The 22,336-nt window shown below is 35.0% G+C and overlaps 1 protein-coding gene across 1 annotated transcript in view; it reads right to left on the bottom strand.

Moving 5' to 3' along the window:
• LOC123542028 (uncharacterized) overlaps positions 1-19,796 on the bottom strand; it is a 50,876-nt gene extending 31,080 nt beyond the window's left edge. The window contains exons 1-3 of the mRNA XM_053531351.1: positions 19,163-19,796; positions 18,111-18,216; positions 9,303-9,390 (exon numbers count right to left, since the gene is read on the bottom strand). Of these exons, the coding sequence (XP_053387326.1) occupies positions 9,303-9,390; positions 18,111-18,216; positions 19,163-19,796 (828 nt within the window). The remainder of the gene's footprint in view (positions 1-9,302; positions 9,391-18,110; positions 18,217-19,162) is intronic.
• Between the last annotated feature and the right edge of the window lie 2,540 nt (positions 19,797-22,336).

Here is a 22,336-nt window from a genome sequence, read left to right on the forward strand (position 1 = left end):
TAGTGTCAGTATTAAAATGATATAATATTAATGTACATACAAATAGGGATAATGCACTTATAAAAACCAACATGGGAAATGAATTTGCATAATGAAATATCAACTAATGAAATGTGTGAAATGGCGGATATCCCCTTCCATATATAACATGTATGGAGGCATTTTCTTTCTGGCCTGGTGCCAGTGTTGCGACCAGCATAGATCCAGACCAGCCTGCGCATCCGCGCAGTCTGGTCAGGATCCATGCTCTTCGCTTTTAAAGCCTGTTTTAATTAGAGAAACCATTAGCGAACTGCACGGATCCTGACCAGACTGCGCAGATGCGCAGGCTGGTCTGGATCCATGCTGGTCGCAACGCGAATAAGTTGGTTTTCTCATGGCGCGGCTAGTTTACTGCCCACGTGATGAAAGTGTCATACAACACTTTCGCGTCTCATTCTATCAATGTTTACAAAATAAAGCGTTGTAACAGTTTTAAGAGTGCGTGAGAAACACTGCAAAAACTCGAATGTTCCCGTAAAACTGAAAACTAGAAACTTATTGACCATTTAGTTTCATGTACATATATGAAAAAGTGGTGTCATTTTGACTTTAGGTGATATTTTTTTTTAAAAAGAGGTGCAATTCACTATGTGTGGATTAGTCGCTTTAAGTAAACTTGTTGACGACATTCTACACCCACCGGCAGAACAGGACAATCGCAATAGCTCACATTGAGCACCTTTAGCTCAGAAGAGCTAAAAAGCGGACAACAACATGTACATTTAAATTATTTCTATGTTCTTACCTTCCATATAGGAGACTAATTTTTTCCGGTATTCATCCTGAAATAAAGTGCAAAGTTGTACATGTAACCGCACTTCCTCTATTACCATTAACTTTAAATGACAAAGTTATGTAAATAATAAAGTGCACTGCCACGTAGCCTGTAAACATACAGTCATTGGGCCAACGACGGAAACCCGTAAAAGGATAATCGATGTTGGGGCATTAAGTTGTTGGGCCAATATTGAGCCAACTTTAAATTTCGGTCTATTTCTGCATTGGGATAATATTGATATTCAGGAAAATTGACGAAGACAAAACATCATTGGCCCCAACTTGGCTCAATAGAAGTATACAATATTCTATCTGCATGTGATAAATAATTGTATATTTTACAAGTCACTATTTTATCATAGTGAGTGAGTTGGGTTTTACGGCGAATCGACACAAAATGGTCATATATCGCCGAGGTATTTTATCATAAGCCCCTACACATAAAGCCGTTGTGTAGATGTAACAGGTATTATTTAATGACATAGTTATCTGCAACCATTCGTAATTAAAGTTCGAACTGTTATATAAACAAATTACTTATTTGCAGCCGTAATATTTTGAACTACTTTTAAAACCTAGTACTGAACTACCTTAAGTTTCTAATTTGTGAATAAAACATATTGCAGAACAATTTGCTATAATAAATTTTTAAATTTTGCACAGTCATAAGATGTTAACAATAAACCTGTTGAATACTCTAGAACATGAACGCTCGTCAACTTGAGTTATGTAAGAAAATCCCAGAAAATGTAGCTAATCTTTACTTAAGGTGAGTCGATGCCTTATTCGTCAAATAAGACATTCCTTCCGATTGTGATGAAACTTGGTCCAACTATAACGCTATGCTACCTTTTTGTTTTTCAGTCATCTTGGCAACAATAAATAATCAATAAATAATCAGTGATGACATCCCGAACGTCGCAACGTAGGGCGCCAAAATGCCCAGAATTCGCTGTAATAGGTCTTCTAAAATATATAATTAAGATTTAAAAGAAGCGAAACATCACAGTATGATACTTTATCTAATTCACATATGGACATGTGTAGTTTTAAGTGGTATCGCACCACAATACAACGGACATTTATAATTTTTATTGAGCAACCCATTTCCTTCTGATATAAAATTATACTACAAGCCCATTAGCAGTCTGATTTTCAGCACAAGTGATCAATTTGCAAATGAAATGTCAAATAAAAAGGGAACTTTACGTTTTCAGTTTTTCACAATATTGTGTTGAAGACAAACTGACTTTCCGATTTTTGGACGTAAAACGCAACGTTTTATCAACGTTGCTTATTGTTTGCATCGTTGCGCTTTGGACGTTTGCATTATATCTTAGGACCATTTTATCTGTATTCATGAGCCAACAACTTTGGGAAATTATTATGCATCAGTCTGTCTAATATTGACGCACTACAAGCTATCTGGGTTTCACGCAAGGACATTTTCCTTCCTTCCTTTTTAACTACAAGTCGCTACTTAATTGACCGCGATACACGGAACGTAATTTTGACATCACCGATCTAAGAAATATGATATTTCCTTTTATTTATGTTCATTTAATATTTTGTTGTAGTTTTTTGTCTCGTTCCCGCTGAATTTGCAGTCAGCATCCTTAATCCCGCCCTTCATTCGCACGTGTATTCTGTCTGACACGTTGCGCGTATGAGTATCTGAGTAATGGCTGTTTCGCATACTCACCAAAATATGAACCGGGGAAAAAGAAATAAAATGTAGGTAAATGACATCGAGGCAGGCCGAAATGAAAACATGCGTGAATTGAGTAATTTTTTTTCTTGCATGTAGATCACTTTTCCCTAATATTAGTCGAATTTTTACATGCTGCACAGCTACTTAAAACAGACGTTCAGATTCATTGTGCAATTCCACACAAAATCGTATGTTGATTAATCGATGCTACCGATTTCATTATTCAATGCCGACGGAATTGTTATATCGTCATCATTGATATTAAGGACATATCTACCTCAGGTATTTTGATATATTTGTGAAGCACTAGTCGATTCGGAAACATTCTTTTCCGCAGCAAAATGTGTAAATCTCTAAGAAAACCAACAGTATAATATTCCTAGAAGTCATTCTCGTTTATAATTATGTGAAGTCACTAATGTTGCATACAATTATATTTACTGCAGAGTTACGCAAATTTTCCCTCTTCTTATACGTGTCTTAACATGTAATTGAACTATATTTTTCAGTAAAATTGCTTATGCATCACTGCAATGTTAAACTGTAAAAATCGCGAACATCAGTTTCTTTAAAATACCTGCATGCTACCTGATTTGCAATATGAACTTATCTTCTGTTAGTTTCCAATCATATTTTGCCCCCAGATTAATGTAAATAATTAACAGACCTATCATAAATATCATGAATAAGTGCATTTTTTGCAGTTAGAAGTATTAATGACAAAGTCAGCATCGTAAAGAGAACCTATATTACGCTGAAGTAAAACCAAATGTGACATGCGAAATATTTCACACCTTTACATAAATATAACTAGTCTTACATTATTTCCATTATAGGTTAAACAGTATGTAGATAAATAACCACAGGATACTTTCACGTTTAACCATCTAAAGGCACTGGCCTCTAGAATTTCGCTTGAAGTTCAGTCATGTTTTGACCATTAGAACACGAGTTTTTGTTTCTAATCTCAGTGTCTTAAAATACAAAATCAAGAGAGTAGTTTTAAAACCTTGAGAAATAAAGCAATAATTTTTGGTACCTGTTTTTTTTCTTTTTTGTTGTTTGTAGGATCTAGAGGTCAATGCCTTTAAAAGAAGTTTACTAAAACATGCACTGCGTGAAATCATTATTTTAAAAACGAATGACTGAATTTCCATAAATCACGACTGTTCAAATAAATCACAAGTCTTGTCGGCGTCAGGGCATAAAGGCATGATACATATTATGTTTAAATTACACAACATGATTCTTCCGATACATATACCATATTTTTGTAGAAACTGTGCTAGATCACTATAGGCCTACACATTTTCTTCCACTGTTCGGAAGATGTAAACGTCAAGCTGGAAACGTAATGGAAATACGGCTTTAATATGCGTAAATATCGGGTCTTCTTGACAGATAGGGAAGCAGACGTTTCTTCTTTGTATTTTGGCGGGAAAATAGCATGTGCCTTCTATGATATTCCTTCGGTAATGACCGAATGCTACGGAGCGCTTCGACTTGCACTTTAGCGGTCGCTACACACCCGCTTTACCCCACATCCCAACTTGCTGCGCATGTGCATTGTACACTTCCGGGGGACCGCTAAAGGCTGATCAGTACCAAATAGAATGTAAGCCTCCGCTGGTCTAGTCACATGTAGTCCATACATAAATAATACTAATCTTTTTTCCTTTCCTAATGCATTTTCTCGTCATTTTCTCGTCAGGAACGTGCTTACTTTTACCCTACCGTGTTTCAGTATGCATCACTTTGCATTCTATCGAAATCGACATGTTCCTATCGCATTCTGGGTAAAAATGGCGGCGTAAGAATTTAATGTCTCGAAAAGAGAAATTGAAAGAAGCGAAAAGTAGTAAATTTAGCGGGTTGTATTTACCGAACTGTAGTTTTCTTATATAAAAGTTAACGCCCCTTTTTCTTTTTCTTTTTGTAAAGTAGCGATCTAGTTCTTTATAGGAATATAAGTCTCTGAAAATCTAATATGCTAGAAAATGTCGGAAAGCCGTTATGAAGTAAGTGAATTTTATATGAAATAAAGAAGAGCTGGATTTAGTGGTGTTCAGCCTAAAGTGCATTCTACCCTATACATTTTGGCGTTATATTTCTGCGTCAACATTGTGGTGAAGCTGTTATGTTATAATTGTTAACAAAATGCTCTACAACCAAATGAAAATGCATGCTTAAGAGGTTGAGTTTATATCGTGTCTGTTCGTCCGCCACAGGCTCTTATCATTTTTTATTAGAGTATTTAATATTATATTTATGGTTTCAAAAATAAGAAAGGATGTTTAAGTTTAAACACTAATGTATGTAACGACGATTGTTTCACTTGTTCTGGTGACTCACTTTTTGAAGTGCTGGGTTGGAAGCTGTAAACGAACATGTTTTACGGGCGAGCTTATAATAAATCAGGTGGGTGTGGTTTAGACATTTTTCCATTCTAACGGAAAAGTTTCAAAGCGGAATGAAGCAATTGGGTGAAGTTTTTGAGATTTAGAAAGGAAAAACGGTAAATTCCACAGACAACGGTTATCTCAACTGACCTCCCCATGTTTCGATTTTTGCACATTTAGTAATTGTAGGTGGTGGGAGTTAGTAGAAAATTCATAATCATAGGTAGTGGGAGAGGAGGAAAATAAAAAAAAATCATTGGAAGTGGGGTTGGAGGAAAATAAAAACAGTATGAGTGGCGTCTTTTTCTCTCTCAAAAAGTGCCTTCCGAAAACGTAAAGTCCCCTTTTTTATTTGACATTTCATTTGCAAATTAAAACTTGTGCAGATTTTTGAAGATTTCATTTTTGCGTACATTTGCCGATTTTTGTATCAGAAGGAGCATGGTTTGCTTTATAAAATGATAAATGCCCGTTGTAATATGATGCGATACCACCACTTACAAACACGCTCATCCTAATATAAATTAAATAAAGTTTCAAAATGTACATTTGCGCTGATTTTAAATCATAATTAGGCATTTTAGAGGACTCTAAACGGCAGTATTTAGATATTTTGGCGGCCTTAGTTGTGACGTTCGTGACGTCATCACTGATAACGTAGTATTGCCAAGACGACGGAAAAATAGTTTAGAACCATAGGGCTACAGTTGGATCAAGTTTCATCAAAATCGGAGGGAATGCTATATTTGACGAATAAGGTATCGATCCAACCTAAGCGAGATTTCTATCTCCATAGACTATAAAGTTAAAGTAAACTATAACACATGTGACAGCTTTAGATTTAACAGAAGCTCGGTCTCTTCTGTAAGCATTTTATAGAGGTTTGTGTTACAAGGTGAGAAAATTGTGCGGCCAGTCCGGGACACGAACCCGGTGACTCAGAATACCGTTCCGATATTCTACCGACTGAGCTACCCTGCCTCCTACACATTTTCTCCCCGTTTTAATATTGGATTCTGTACCGTCACATTTGAAACTTAGTCTTCTTTTTATAACCTGTATGCATGTATTATCTATGTCACTTGATCTGTTTTGATATTCTGTGATCTAAAACTGACGAATTGCACTAGTAATGGGTATCGAATTCTGTAAATAAAATAACTTTTACACTCGATAATTCCTTATATAGATATTTCTCGATGAAACACCGACAGAAATAAATTTCATACATTTTACTCATGTTTATGTCTATGCCCAAGGGGTTATGTGCATCTGTATAGTTACAGGTGACACGCTTGACTGTCAGTCCAGAAGTTCGAGTTCGTATCCCAGTCCAGACACTGGAACTTTCTGAGATGCTCTTGAGTGTCTCCCGCCTAACTTGGAGGACGGTACGGGTACTTCCCAGGGAAAACGGCTTTGAGTGTGTCGGTGCTGTACACCGGGCACATTAAAGAACCAGACTGTCTTTTCGCAAAGAGCTAGGCTAAATTAGCTGGACAGGCCTGTATCTAAAATATTTCTCTCTATCTGTTCTGGGGACTTTATCCCACTCTTACCCTCTGGCCAGTTCGCTCTGTGTCTGTACTACTTGAGGATGATTTTCGCGCCCTGTGTGGCTGCGTTTGTTATATTTAAAGCGCCTTTGAACGTGTATCATGAAAGGGCGCTTTATAAATCTGGTATAATAATAATAATAATAATAGCTATTAATTTGATATAGACAGGTAAATCAACATTATGATTTTCAACAACTTTTTTCCTGGATGTGCACAATTGCGTAATCATCGTCCAGCAATGAAACACACAGGAAAAGTGAAAATAATAGAATGTTGCCGCTTTAGCGAGAAAAAAAAAGAATAAGATAGAACTTTGATTTATAATGAATCAAATACAGACAGTGATACATTTTAATAAGATTTAATCTGTGATTGAAAAAAGAAAAAAATACATTTTTTTTTCAATTACATTCATAAAGTGCTGGAATCAGTGACTGACATTGTTGTTGTGAACAAATATTCTGTTATATTTCTACAAAATGTAAATAAATGTTGGATGTTTAAGTGTCAAAATTACAATCATATGAAAATAAATTGTATACTAAATATTTTTTTGTCAAATTCGTTATCATTAGGATAACGTTGGCATCCTTCGTTAGGCCAACAAAGAAATGGGATTCGCTCAACGTCGTACTAACAATAATAGACGAATCAAGAGCTCGTAGAACACGAAATGCCTTCCTTGATGCATTCAGTAATTCCACGAGGAACAGAAATTATTTGGTCATTGTATACAAAGGTTCTACTTTTCTGGGTAATTGTGACCTTGACCTTTGACCTATTGACCTTAAAATAAACAGAGGTCACATTCTGGTCATGATTAACCTCCTTATTAAGTTTCATGATCCTAGGCCCAAGCGTTCTTGAAATATCACCCAGAAACCGTTTAACTGTCCTGGGTCACTGTGACCTTGACCTTAGACCTACTGACCTCAACATCAATAGGGGTCATCTGCTGATCATGATCAACCTCCCTATCAAGTTTTATTATCCTAGGCCCAAGCATTCTCAAGTTATCGTCCGGACACCATAAAACTGTTCTGGGTCACTGTTACCTTGACCTTTGACCTACTGACCTCAAAGTCAATCTGCTGGTCATGATCAGCCTCCTCATCATTTTTCATGATCCTAGGCCAGAGCGGTCTTGAGTTATCATTCAAAAACATTTTAACTGTTCAGGGTCACTGTGACCTTGACCTACTGACCTTAAAATCAAAAGGGGTCATCTGCTGGACATGGCCAATCTCCCCGTCAACTTTCATGATCCTAGGCCAAAGCATTCCTGGGTTATCACCGGGAAACCGTATAACTGTTCCGTGTCACTATGACCTTGACATTTGTCCTATTGATTTCAAAATCAACAGGGGTTATCTTCTGGTCATGGCCAACCTTTCTGTCAATTTCCATGATCCTAGACTTAAAAACAATCTTGCGTTATCATCGGAATCCATTTAACTGTTCTAGGTCGCTGTGACCTTGACCTTTGACCTACTGATCTCAAAATCAAGAAGGGTCATCTGCTTGTAATGACCAATCTCCCTATCAACTTTCATATTTCTAGGCCAACGCGTTCTTGAGTTATCATCCGGACACGGATTGGTCTACATACCGACTGACCGACAGACCAACCGACATCTACAAAGCAATATACCCCTCCTTCTTCGAAGGAGGCATAAAATGTTGTTGGCGTAACGGTGGGCCAATGGTAAGTGTATGATACAAGTCACTGGGCCAAATGTTTACCAACCGTTGGGTCAACGTCGCCCCAATTGGCAAAATTGCAGTGGGCTAACGTTGGCACTCTTCGTTTGGAGTCTGCAGTTGGCCCATTATCAAGTAATCGCCTGTTTGCTATCTTTGTAATTGAAAGTGTGTTTTCTTTGAAAGCAGTCGAAGTAATATCAAAGTTACCGAATATTTTGTCATTTTCAGTAACCATATCTTACAGCAAGAGGGAAATGATGGTTCTGTAACCTTCAACTTACTTCAAATGCTTTTTCGGTCAAAGATCATCATGCTTCAAACTTGGTCTTAATCTTTATTAAAACAACTATTCTGGCAGTCTAAAATGAAAATAAGATTTTTCTGTGATTCGACCTAAGAAAATAGTTTTTAACAACATATTATTTTAGTTATCAAGGATATATAAAGACCAAGCATTATGCATATCAGTTACAAATGGTGGTATTAAGTGTTTCAAATGTTAATGTATGACCCTCCAACTATCTCATTTTCAACCAGATCTGTATGTTGTTAAGAAAATATTTCTGTTTCATTTAGATGATATCATAATTGTGATATCAAACGTGATGTACAAATGTAAATAGTTCAACGTAGACAACGGACATATTTTAATGAGCCCTTATTTAAAGAAAATACATTAAGCAAATGGACCAGAATGACAATCGTCAATTTCCGTTCATTTACGTATTCTCAGTATGCGATTTCGGCATTCTCCGGCAATAACAAAAAAATATGTTACGGCCGGAGGATGTCGAACTTACCTACGAACGATACCGAAATTGCCCACTGTCATAACGGGTCCATTACATTGATATAAAATCTGACCTATTTTAATGATTATGTGTGATTTAAATTAGGTAAAATATTACGGCTGCAGATAAGTCCAGTGAAGGCTTTGATAGTGACATAAAGCACTCGTCCATGGAGACACCTTGACCTTTGGAAAGACAGCTTTTCTGCTTACATCTTAGCAACAGTACAGCAAGATATGCTCTCAATCGCTACTATATTGAAACCTTGTCATATATATCTAAGTATACGGAAACAATAATCTGTCTGTTTAAACTTTACCCATGTGTCAGATGTTTGAAATATGTGATGCTCAGCTTCTGCAACTGTCTTGTTCGGCTGTATCTTCTTTCGGCGAAACATATCCTCCCTGAAATAAACAAAATGTTATACAGCTGTCTTTCTTCTGTTTCATTTTCATGTTCATGATAATTTCGTCTTTAAAATTATGACTAGCACGTGTAACTGAAAATAAGACAACTAGTCCCTTTCCCATACTCCAACCCCCCCCCCCCCCCCCAAAAAAAAAAATCTCTTTAAACCTAGAAAACATTAAAGGCATTTACTACACTAAAACATACAAAACTGCTTAATAACCGACAACAAATAATTTGTTTGATCTTGTGACCAAACTTTTAACACAGCAGACAAGTTACAAGTTATCATAATTTTACGCAGAAAACATTTTGACACAATCTGATGAAGATCACGAAAAAATGTGGTCTTATGAGTACGAACAATTTCTCTCTTGGCCTTGTTTTCGAACTAGATAATCTAGATTCACACTTGACTTAGATTTACTAATTATACGAGGAATCTTTCAAAATATCTGCCACACTTAATATACCCATCATACAAAACTTATTTACTATGATAAAGCAGTAAAATAAGAACTGACTTTAAAGATCGGTCGTAGAAATGTAGTGGTGTGCGTTACCATGGCAAAGGTTGATGATACTGGACAAGTTCGAAAGTTCAGATTTTCAAAAAATGATTTTAAACTAAAACTACGGAATATTTTAGTGAAACTTGACATACGGTATTGTAACATCAGTACCCATCACATAGATTTAGCATGTTAATGAATAACTCCCCCCCCCCCCCCCCCCCCCCCCCCCCCCCACCCCCCCCCACCCCCCCCCCCCACTTACTCAATTTGAGCAACATAAACAATTAAATATTGAGACCTCATTTCCAGTGCTTTACAGCATTTCAGTGATATAAAAACATATATAGCCATTAAGTATAACATGTCTTCTTACCAAAAATGAAAAAAATATATATGTATTGAGATGTTATGTTACATATAAGAAAAATAATCTGTTCTGAAAAAAACAAACATCACCATCTGAAAATACTCCCATGAAATTTGTCGTTTAGCGATTACGCGTGTGTAAACATGAAAATTCACAATGAAAGTGGTCTAGATCTTTTCTCAATACAATAAGCAATACAACTAAGACAAAACTGTCACATCTTTATCTGACTCATATACCAAATCTCATCAACAACACGGGACTACAGTTTGGACTACTTCACATGTAACACTTCAAGTAGTCACTTTCTATTTGGTGTAAGCAGTCCTACAAGATACGGACTACAAGAAATGTACTAAACCATTAGCTTCCTTAACTCTGTGACCATGTCTTATGATTGAATTGCGAAAACAGAAGGCGGCCGAAATATTTTGATTATCTAACATCATCTAAAATGCTTGACGAACTTCTCTTTTCATAACACGGGGGCTCATTGTCCCTGCGCAGTTAGTGGAAGACCGATGCGCTATGGTAACTGACAAATGCTAAATAAGAAATGAAATAGGTAAAGCTAAATACCAATAGCTTAATGTTAAATGTCACATACTTAATGCTAAATGCTACATACAAAATACCATATGCTATCTACTAAATAGTAAATGTCAAATGCTAAATGTCATAAAAAAGAACAAATTCTTATTGCTAAATGATAAATGGTAATTCTCAAATTATCAAACATTATGATCTTTATCTCTTCAACTAATGAATGTAACTTTTACTCATTTGAATCTGCCATTCTAATTTGAAGCAATAACGTTGCACCTGTTACGGGGACATGGAACCGAAACATTTTGCCGTAAAATGTTTTGACTAAAATATTCAACAGAGAGAATGTTATGTAACGAAGGCCAATGATTCTATAACGGATGCATTCATCCACTGATATATTCAGTTCTTTATTTCAATGAAAATTTAGCAATGAGCATTTTGGCATTTATTATTTTAACAATTAGCATTTATTATTATTAATTACCATTTGAAAGCCAATATTTGACATTAGGAAGTTCGTAAATAGCATTTTGCTTTAAAAACAATTGAAGTTAGCATGGCGCTTTGGCCTTTCAGGCATATAGCATTTGATATGTTACATTTTATATCAAACATTTGTCATTTTGCATTAAGTTAGTGGCATTTAGCATTAAGTATTTGGCGTTTACCATTAAGTAATTGGCATTCAACATTAAATATTTGTCATTTAACATTTAGCAATAAGCATGGCGTACCGGCCTTCCATACATATCAAATGTCATATGCCATATCCTTTATTAGACTGGCTACCGTCCCTATGTTTGTTCTTATTTACATGTATCAGTTTTCTTCATTAAGAGGGTAGTAACTGCAGAAGGTTGTTTCTTCATAGACTTTTTCATTGCCCCTGGCTCCAAACATAGGTGTATGGTTCGGTTATTAATAAACCCCGGCCCAGCCCGGCCCAAACCACGGAAATAGCCGATTCCGATTGTACGGAAACCACCGGAAACTTACGGACGGAAGGCTAATATAATTACGAATGGTGATACCGTCATCTTAATCAAGGCAATTATGTATTATTTTATTTCATTATTACAAAAGTAGAAGCAAAGTATTTAATATTGATGATACGTATGTTTGATGAAGTATTGCACTTGACATAAGCAAAGACGTAAAATAACAAGATATTTGAATCACACTCAATTAAAGAAGTAATACGTTCGGCAGTCGATGCGTCATTTTGTGTACCGGCCAGACACGAGATAGCAGTTTGCAGGAGAAGGGGTCTATACCGTGCACTGGAAGTATTCATAAAATTTGGTTGCCCGACCAATATAGTGTTTGGCATATTAAGTATTAATTTAATGAAAATATCTTGCTTTAGGAAACATATGAATATTAACACTCTTATATTAAGGTTGTCAAAGAATTGCATTGATAAGAACACATTTTGCGAAAATTAACTAGAAATGTAAGTTTATGAAATTATTATTATACTCCTTTTGCCTATCTTGGTTGCGCAACCAAGATAGATCGAAAATAGATGAACTACGAAGCTATGCGCTGTTTTCATACTTGCCATTTGTTTCAGGTTAAAATAGTCCACTTTTTACATTTTTTTTCATATTAAAGGGAGGCAATTACAAAATTTCATAAAAGATTTCAAAGTAAACATTTCCAGAAGAGGTATAACTCTATGTAATAGGTCTTTGTTCCTGAAATACAAGAACACTGAAAAAAAATATCATGAAATGTTGCTAAAATGATAAATCATATGATTTAGCTTTAAACAAAACCGGGTGATATGTATGGAGATGATACCCGGAGTTACAGTAAGTTGTAGAAATGAATGAACTGGAGTATAAAATATGACAGATCGGTCGTCTGCTTAAAACAAAACAATAAAAAATGGTAAGTATCTAATATAGATAAATGGAAGGGTAGTGATAGCAATGAACTTTTATGTTTTAAGAATTTACTGCTAACGTCATTTTTGTTTTTAGATTATTTAATTTTTTATTTCTCTTTCTTTTATATTTGAAATAATACTAGCATATCTTTTTAACACAGAATTAAAAAATAAACCCGGTCTGGTCGGACTACAAACTATGCTTTTGCTATATGCTTATACAACTATTAATACAGTGTTAACTTTTTTGTTTTTAAAATGAACATTTTAAAGCATGGATTACAAATGTGTGCAATTCAGATATTAAATTATTATACATGTACCCCACAAAATGTCCAATGCACTTTTCCCATTAGTTTAACTTGAATAATATATCATAAGCGTTTTTCTTTTATCTCGTGCGCAAAATCGTTATTTTCAATTTCTGCGCATGTGATATTATACAATAATTTCCTTTTGGTGAGGTCGATATGAGCCGCGCCATGAGAAAACCAACATCCACCCAGTCTGGTCAGGATCCATGCTGTTTGCTAACGGTTTCTTTAATCGTAATAGGGAGCGGCGGCCTAGTGGATAAGGTGTTGGCCGCTCAATCCAAAGGTCGTGGGTTCGAGCCCCACTTGGGTCACGACCATGACTTCTCATATGACACCAGTACTGGTTTTTCCAGGAAACGGACTCGAGAGTGGTTACAATAAGCTTGAAGCTTTCATCACAATCGAGGTAAAACAAATTTGTATAAACTAAAAACTAATCGCAATAGACAATGTTGGTTTTCTCATGGCTTGGCTCATATATGGATTTATCGGCCTGCTAAAAGCAATATCTACCTCGGGCGAATTTATCGACTTGATATCGCTTGAGCAGGTCGATAAATCCACATATCGACCAAACATAAAAACGACAATTGTTTCATTATCAGATCCAGCCTACCCATAAGTATAAACATTAGATACAAATGTTTGCAGCCTTAGGTCATCTTTCGTGGTTAATTGTATACGACGTCGCATTGTTTTAACGTAATAACGTATGGACGTCACAGCTGGAGGTCAATATGTCTGTGTGGCTCCGCCTTCGAGAAAATAAGTTTTTTTTATCGTTTAACATCTAGAACAATGGAAAGGGCTATATATATAGATTTAATGATAAAAAACAATAATTTCATATCACATGCGCAACAACGTTAATTTGTTTTTCTGCGCATGAGATATTACATTTTCATGTCGCCCTATGAGAGATTGATACTTTCGTACTGATTTAAAGACGATGCGCTTATTTATACATAGGATTACATTACTTTATATTGTGTTCATACATGTGTGACCCTGGCCTATTTTTCTTTTCTGCTTTTGAAGGATTTGTTCTACATGCAACATTTTGAAAACAATTTTTCATCACATATCAAACTGAAACTATCACCATCAGATTAGAAATTAACTAACTACAAATTACTAAGAAAATGAGTGCTCTCGTAATATGTTCCGTAGTTATCGCCGCTTTTCGAATGTTACTGCTGCTGATTTTGTTGAAGTATGCCCAGAAATACAGCGTTATGTAACCTCAAGACTATACCTATCAAAAAGTAATTATTTTTATACAGCAAAGTCGCAATAATTTCTAAGTGCTTACTAGTAAAGCCTCCTTAATTCTGCCTTCATTATTTGGTAAGTAACAACTTTTTTAATGTTAAATAAATCATTTCATTATTTTTTCGGTTTAATAAAATAAATAATGTATTCCATTCCTGAGAGAGTGATCCCTCAAAATAACTCTATCCGTGATTAATATTTTTCAATGCGACAATTGTAAGTTACTTTGGAGAAAGAATTTAGTATTCAAAATGTAGATGTATAATAAAACGAAAATGGGCTTAAAATCCTAAAAAGCCACAACAGGAAATAATTCTTTCCGGCTAATTCTGACTTTTAAGTTGGTCGGGACTTTGATATGCACAATAAAATAATTTATAGCACCGCAGCATAAAAATGAACCTGATAGTCATTTTATAATTTTATTTCATTCAAAAACATTTCAGGAACATTTTCAGAAAATAACAGATACATACTAAGTGGCGAACGATCAGTAAAATGTTTAATAAGAAGTACTATATTATGTTTTTCATTACGCCGCTTTTGTGTGTAACATGTATTCAGGGATACACGCGTAACAATAAAAATCGGAAAGAAATCGAAAATGGCTAACAAAATAAGAATATAATTAAATGAAATTGATGCTGTTGTAAATTTTTTTTGTGGTGATTAACTTATTTTCCCCTTTGATACAAGCATTTGTATGTAAAAATTGAGTTTGCAAAAGCTGCGCGTGAAAATAGGGTAGGAGAAAATTAAGGCAATACCGCGAAAACGAAGAAGGAGATCCCTGTTTATTTTTATGAAAACAGCCGTTTAGCAGTTACGCGTTGGTAGACATTTTTCGCAAAGAATAAAACTTATTCTAAGAAATTTACAATGAAAATGGTCTAGATCTATTCTCAATACTATAAGCAATAAACATAAGCCAAAAATATAACTGTCACCTCCTCATGTCACTCATTATACCAGATTTCACCCATAGCATGGAACTACATTTTGGACTACTTCACATGTAACACTGAGTAGTCACTTCCGGTTTGGTGTAATCCGTCCAAAACAGAAACGTCACAACTATATATATTTAGGGTTGAGCTAAAATGTGATTTCTTGACGCGATTTGGGTAAAGATTATTTTTCTTTTTCAATACAATGTTATATCGGGTGAAGATCAACTTTTACTATTATTTAAACAAGTTATGAAGGATGCAACTTGTTTTTGGAAAATCCCGCTCCATTTCACTTTCTTTACCGTAAAGTTGAAAAAGAAATGCAAGGTTAAAACTTTTCCGAGATGCTTTATGGATTTGGCCACACATGGGCAGTTTAACAAACCAATTATAGCTGAAGAATTACATTCTTTTCATTAAAAATTGTAAGTGATATTAGAAATAATTCATATTCATTTTTTTGACATAAAAATAATTTCCGTAAAGTCTCATTGAACAAAAAAGTATAAAAATCCGGCCTTTTTACTACCTATTTTTAGGCATGTTACAAGACACAAAGAATTATTTAGGTTTTGGGAATGCACAGGTGAAGCAAAAACTCTTTGAGGCCCGAGAGGTATTCCTTTCTTCGAAATATAACAACTTTTTGGACTAAACGTGATTATAAAATAGTATATAATGATAACGATACAAAATATCGGGAACTAATTAGAAGGCTCGTCAAAACAACGCTTTGTATAACGACTTCCTGTGTACAAGTTTACAAATTATATTAAGACGTTTTTACAACCAGAAAGAACACGCAGTTTTAACCCATTCATCAAAAAAGTTCCTCGCGGGCATCATAAAGTTCAGTGGTTTTTTTTTTACTAAATTCTAAATATGTAAGTTGATATCGACACGATATCATTCGTAATTATATTAGCCTTCCGTTCGTAAGTTCCCGGTGGTTTCCGTACAATCGAAATCGGCTATTTCCGCGGTTTTTGCCGGGCCGGGTTGTATTAATAACCGTATGGTTCAGCCATCAGATAAAACTGTGCTATTTTAGGAGTTTAAAAGTTTTTTATAAAATGTTTCCAGTATTAATATAAAAGATAACCATGCAGCCAGGGAGCCAGGCTAATCCTTTATGCTAAATGCCAAATGCTAAATGTCAAATAGTCTATGCTTATTGTCAAATGATAAATGACAAATATTTAAATAACCGCCTCGACAACCTAGTAGTAGAGCGTCCGGTTCGAGTGCGGGAGGTCGTGCATTCGACCCCCGGCCGCATCATACCAAAACGTGAAAAATGGTACCAGTAGCTCCCTGGCTTGACGCTCAGCATTAAAAGGGAAACTGACCACTTCTCTCATACCCTCGTGGCGATGGATTCCATTAGGAATGAGGTGTCGAGAGTAATTAATATAAGTTTTAGAACTTTCTTCACAATCGACCTAAAACAGATTATGTAAAAAGTAAATGATAAAATGCTAATCGTCAAATGCTTTAACTTTATGAGTTAATAATCCATATCCCTTAAACTATTAACGGTTACTTTTAATCATAAACATATAAAGTTCTATCAGTCTGATCTGAAGCAAGAACATGTTCTAAAGGTTTTAGATTATGTGGCCGAAAGTTTACACTCTAATGTGTTAAGAAATTATTTTAATAGGGACAAAGTTATGTAACAAAGGCCAATGACTATTTAAACGGTGCATTAATACAGTGATATTCAGCTCTTTATCTGAAAAGATTGTAAGTACGTAGCAATTTAAACATTTGGCATTTATTGTTTCGTATTTCGCAATTAACAATTATCATTTATCGTTTGACAATTACCATTTAACAGGCAATATATGACATTAAGCATATAGCAACTAGCATTTGCAATAACTATTTTTCATTTAGCATTTAGCATTTAGCAATTAGCATGGCGCACCGGCCTTCCATAGCCTTCCAAAGTAATATATGTCATTTCGTTTTCAAAACATTTTGTACAAGATTTTTGGTCTTTAGCATTGATATCTGATAGTTATCAATTGGCAATTAACATTGCGCACCGGGTTTCCATAGAAACATGTACATGAACATTAGCATCACTTCGGTAGAACCGCTCTACACACACTGGAAGTCTTTACTCCCATTATGGTTCCGCTGAATTATGGAGGGAAGTCCAGTTATACGATTAATTATTAAAGTGATAAAAGTGTCAAATCTAAAAAACTTGATTTCGCAACAGTAATAGTAAATAAATCAACAAAAAAGAGAAAACAATTATGCATGCATTATAAGTAGGTAAGTAAGTTAGTAAGTAAGTTATTTATTATAGTGACATGTGTAAACAGTTTTACATAACTAGGTCATACAAATACATACAAAATACACTCGACCCAATGGGCCTATAAGTCATTTTAAACAAGTAGTCATAAATATTTACATGAAGTCACAAATGAATACAGAATATTTAATGTAGTAATAGCTCTGTCTTTAAAATGAAATATTAAATTATAATAGTGATGTAATATGTTTGTTCAAACTTGAAATTGATCTATTCGTAATAATACGATGCAAGTTATATTATCTCTACTGTGTTAGAGTCACATTATCTATATAGACTATGACGTCTCTACAAGAACGCTTTGACAGTGTACTTTGCCAGTGTGCAAGGTTTGCTGTTAATCAAATACATCAATTTTCCAAATTCAGTCTTTAAGTCGAAGTCAAATGTACCATATAGTTCACTAAAATATTCACGACGTAATAGTCTATAGAAAGAGCAGCATATCACAAAATGTGTCTCGTTTTCGATACAGTGGTCATTACAAAAACGACATATTCTTTCTTCTTCTCTTTCCCCGATGTACCGGCCAGTCTCAATACGTAGTGGTAGAATACCACATCTTAGCTGGGCGAGAAGGGATCGTTCATTTCTTTTCAGATTTAATTTAACATAATTTTCTGTCTCAAAATCTGTTTTGAATGAAACATAAGTTCTCAATTTATACACACTCTCAATACTGTTTCTCCATATACAACTGTAATAATGATTTATCTTTTAAGAGTGCTAAGTCTAGACTGATAACGGTTTTGTTGTTGAAAGACTCGTCAAGACCAATTAAGGATAACATTTCTTTTAAATAACTGCACCAATTATTTGTGCACAATCTGTAATCCATTTCAAATACATTTCTTGTCAACCGGTTCTCACTAAACAATAATAGTCTGTTCCAAAAACGGATAATATTAATCCACTGTCTATAGTTTTCCGGGAGCCATGCGACGTCTCCTGTGATGGCAAGTACAGGTGCGAAACGATGGACACCTAGATAATATCTGATTGCCTGATGTTGAATGTTTTCGAGGCACTGAAGTTTCCGGTATCCCCAAACGCCCGAACAGTAATCCAGTATTGGTACTACACACAAGAAGTACAGTTTTTCAAAGGTTTTGATACCAAGAGACTTTAAATGGTGAACTTTAGAAATGATTTTTCCGTGTGCTCTCCCTGCACTTTTTCCGAGAGTGTCAGCGTTGTACATGAAGTTTCCATTTCTGTTGAATACTACTCCTAGATATTTATATGTCTAAACAATTTCTAGGACATTGTTTCCTATGTAGAAAACATGATTCGTCTCTAATGTTCTACTTTCCGGAAATGAACACATTTTGATTTTTCAGTGTTAATTAAGACACGCCACCGCATGCACCAATTGTGTAAAGTATCTAACGGTATTTGCAAATCGTCTCCTAACTTTGCCAATAAAACAATGTCGTCTGCATAAAGTAATGTAGATATCTTTTTTCCCTCCTATATCGAAACCAATGTTCAAATCATTAATTTCCTTCACGAGGTCGTTAATGAAGATGGAAAATAGTGTCGAGGAAAGATTGTCCTCTTGTTTTGCGCCAGACTTACAGTCAAACCGCTCTGTCAGTTTGTCATTAATCCTAACACAGGGGCTAGAATGCTGATATATGTTTCTAATAGACTTGTGAAACTTCCCGTCAATTCCATTAAGAAGTAATTTATATAGCATCATTTCACGATTGATAAAGTCAAAACATTTCCGAAGGTCGATAAAGGCGCCGAAGACAGTCGAATTGTTCCGAACTATACTGCTCAATGTGAAGACATGCTCTTCAAATGAACGTTTATTCCTGAAGCCGTTTTGTTCGTCTGCAAGTAGCTCAGAGTTCTCTAAGTAGTGTGTTAAACGTTTATTCATGAAAGCACTATATAATTTACTGGCACAAGATAGCAGACTCACACCTCTATACTTCATTGGGACACGGGGATCAGATGCTGGGTCTTTATGAATTGGACAGATAATTGCTTTTCTCCATATTGATGGAATTAGACTTGAGTCAAATATAAGCTGAAACAGCTGATGAAGTACACTTATTACTGGTGGAAATTTCAGTACACCGAATGGAATATTGTCATAACCGTATGCTGACTGTAATTCTGCTTGTTCTACTACTAAACATATCTCTTCAATGGTAATATTCTTATTTAAGCAGTCATTTGGTGTATACATTGGTTCTTCCATATTGTTCTCTAAAAGGGTTTTGTGTGTCAAAATGCTCCGTATTAAATTCCGTATTATCAACACCATTGTATAGATTTTTAAAGTCCTTTCTCCATTTCTCTTACACTAATTATATGTTTAGCATATCTATACAATACTGACAGCTAACAAAAGGCAGTGTCACCGAAAAAAACCCATAATTTATCCACATGTTTTCCAGCGATTTTTAATAACCATTGTTTTTTTCATATAATATACGTTAAATATTCCAAGCCGAGATTTAACGAGTTATTCCTTAACTTCATTGCCCATATGTATTGAAAAAGGAAGCGAATTAAGAACCTATATGGCATGTAATCCGCTGCGTGAATGCATAAAATGATGTTAAACTGACGTATTCAAAATTTTAGAATTTTAATTGCATGCGTATTATACAACATTTTCAAGCCAAAAATCAACCATAGTTGTAATCAAGTCCAAAAAATATTTTCTGATTAAAAAAGGCCATATTTTTGTTTTACAATTGATTGCACGTGCTAATTAATAAAAATGCACGAGTTGACGACAATCATGAAATTTAATAAGATATTTAGAATATAATCACTGGACACAATAGGTATTCATAACTTAATGAAAATATGAAGAAAGTCAAGTTTCTAATACTACTACCTTTTGAAATATGACAAAGGAAATTTTTTGAGTTTCCGTGATTACCAGCTTCAGTAGACGTTTCCGTGATTTCGGCACACCGCTAAATCTCTACGACCTCATTTAAAACCTCAATTTGTTGCCGTACTGTATTTCTAAATAAGTGAAAAAGTTTTGTATGTTAGGTAAATCAAAATCCTTACGGAGGGCCCGCACACACGAAACCTTCTTCAGTTTTTACGAAGATTAAAATGTAAAGGTGACCTCTAGTGTTTAGAAGTGTTTGCTGTAGACTGACCTTGTAACCGAGTCTTAGTCGTCTATGCTTTTACATAGTGACCAAGACTTTAATTTCAGGTTACCCAGTTTAAAATGAAACCTATATCACACAAAGCAAAGCATTCTAATAAAATGTTTTCCTTTTAAGAGACCTAGTGACTAGTTTTAGAACCCAGATGAACCATTTTAAAATTCTTCCAAGATATTTAAGGTAACATTTTAACTAGTTTCATGAAAATCTGCCCAGTATTACTACCTGCAAGAGCGCTAACAGTAATACTGCTGACGACGGATGACGGACACAGTGCGATAACACGTCGTGCTCATATGAGTTAAAATGGGTACAATTTTGACAAAAAAGCTAGAGTTACGTATATTGTCTCGTGAGGTTATCTCATGATGTTGAAGACATATGATAGCATTTAGCAAAGATGATTTTAAGATTCTTATGCAAATTTTTCAACCTGAAAATCAAAAGTTTACACAAAATATGAACTGGTGCTTAAAACTAACCAAGATTTTTAAGATGAAAGTGGCCAAAATGCAGACAAAATCCTTGATAGAATTATGTACTACTGCCTAAAACTGGACATGTTGATGATGCACAAGCGCTGAAAATTTCAATGCTTTATGTCAAAAAGGTTTTTCAAAATGTTGACTGGTATGAAAAACTTATATAAGATGTGACGCTAACGCCGTTGTGAGTTCCCTTACTCTTCGAATAGCAGAGCTGAAAATTGCTTTTGATATACTGCTTAATTTTTTTAAATCTTACAGCCACGTTTTAAATGAAAAAAGATCACTCTTGATGAATAGTCACCCATGGTACATTCCCGGTGAAAAAGATTTGAAAGTTTAAACAGCAGCTTAGGAGACGTTGTTTGAAGAATTTTGCCCTAATAACCATGCTCGAATTTATGCACGTTCCATAGTACTTACATTTTATAGAATAATTACCACACTCTCAAGCAGCAGAAGTTGTTTATTTTTTATACTTTTAGCATTGGCAGCCCCTTAAGGGACCAAGCGGAACCATTTGAACACATATGAGACACGTTTATACAGGAATGCTACAGAAGAAGTTTGGTAAAGATCCATCAAGTTGTTCAGAATGAGAAGTCGTTGAAATGTTTTTTATATTTAGGTCTGGAGACACCCAAAAGGGTCGATCGGAACTGATTTTATATAGTCCAAAGTGTAAAAGTAATCGTATCAGAAAGTGCTTAACCCATTTGAAATAACTGAATACGAATAGCGTTTTGGTCGCCTTCTACCAGGATGGTTAAAATCAATCTGATTCGTCAAAAATTCAATGTCACATAGCCACCAGATGGTCTGGTCACTATTCCCTGTATGCATAATTCGGTGCCTTAAAACATCGTTTTGTCACAAGTTTAAAATAACATCACAAAAATGAACCTTGGATGACTGCACCAACCATTTTTAAATTATGTTGATTCATCAAAATACACGAATGCCAGAGAACGTCGTCACTTTCAGTTACATGTATAAAGAGGAAACTTAAAAAACCTTGTCAGAAAACTCTGGTCTAGTTTCAATATAGTTGTACACTGATGTTGCTTTGGTGTCAGATTAGTAAGTTAAAGAAATGAATACCAAAAATCGAAACGGGT

Source organism: Mercenaria mercenaria, chromosome 19 (assembly GCF_021730395.1).
Source record: "Mercenaria mercenaria strain notata chromosome 19, MADL_Memer_1, whole genome shotgun sequence".
Lineage (NCBI taxonomy): Eukaryota > Metazoa > Mollusca > Bivalvia > Venerida > Veneridae > Mercenaria > Mercenaria mercenaria.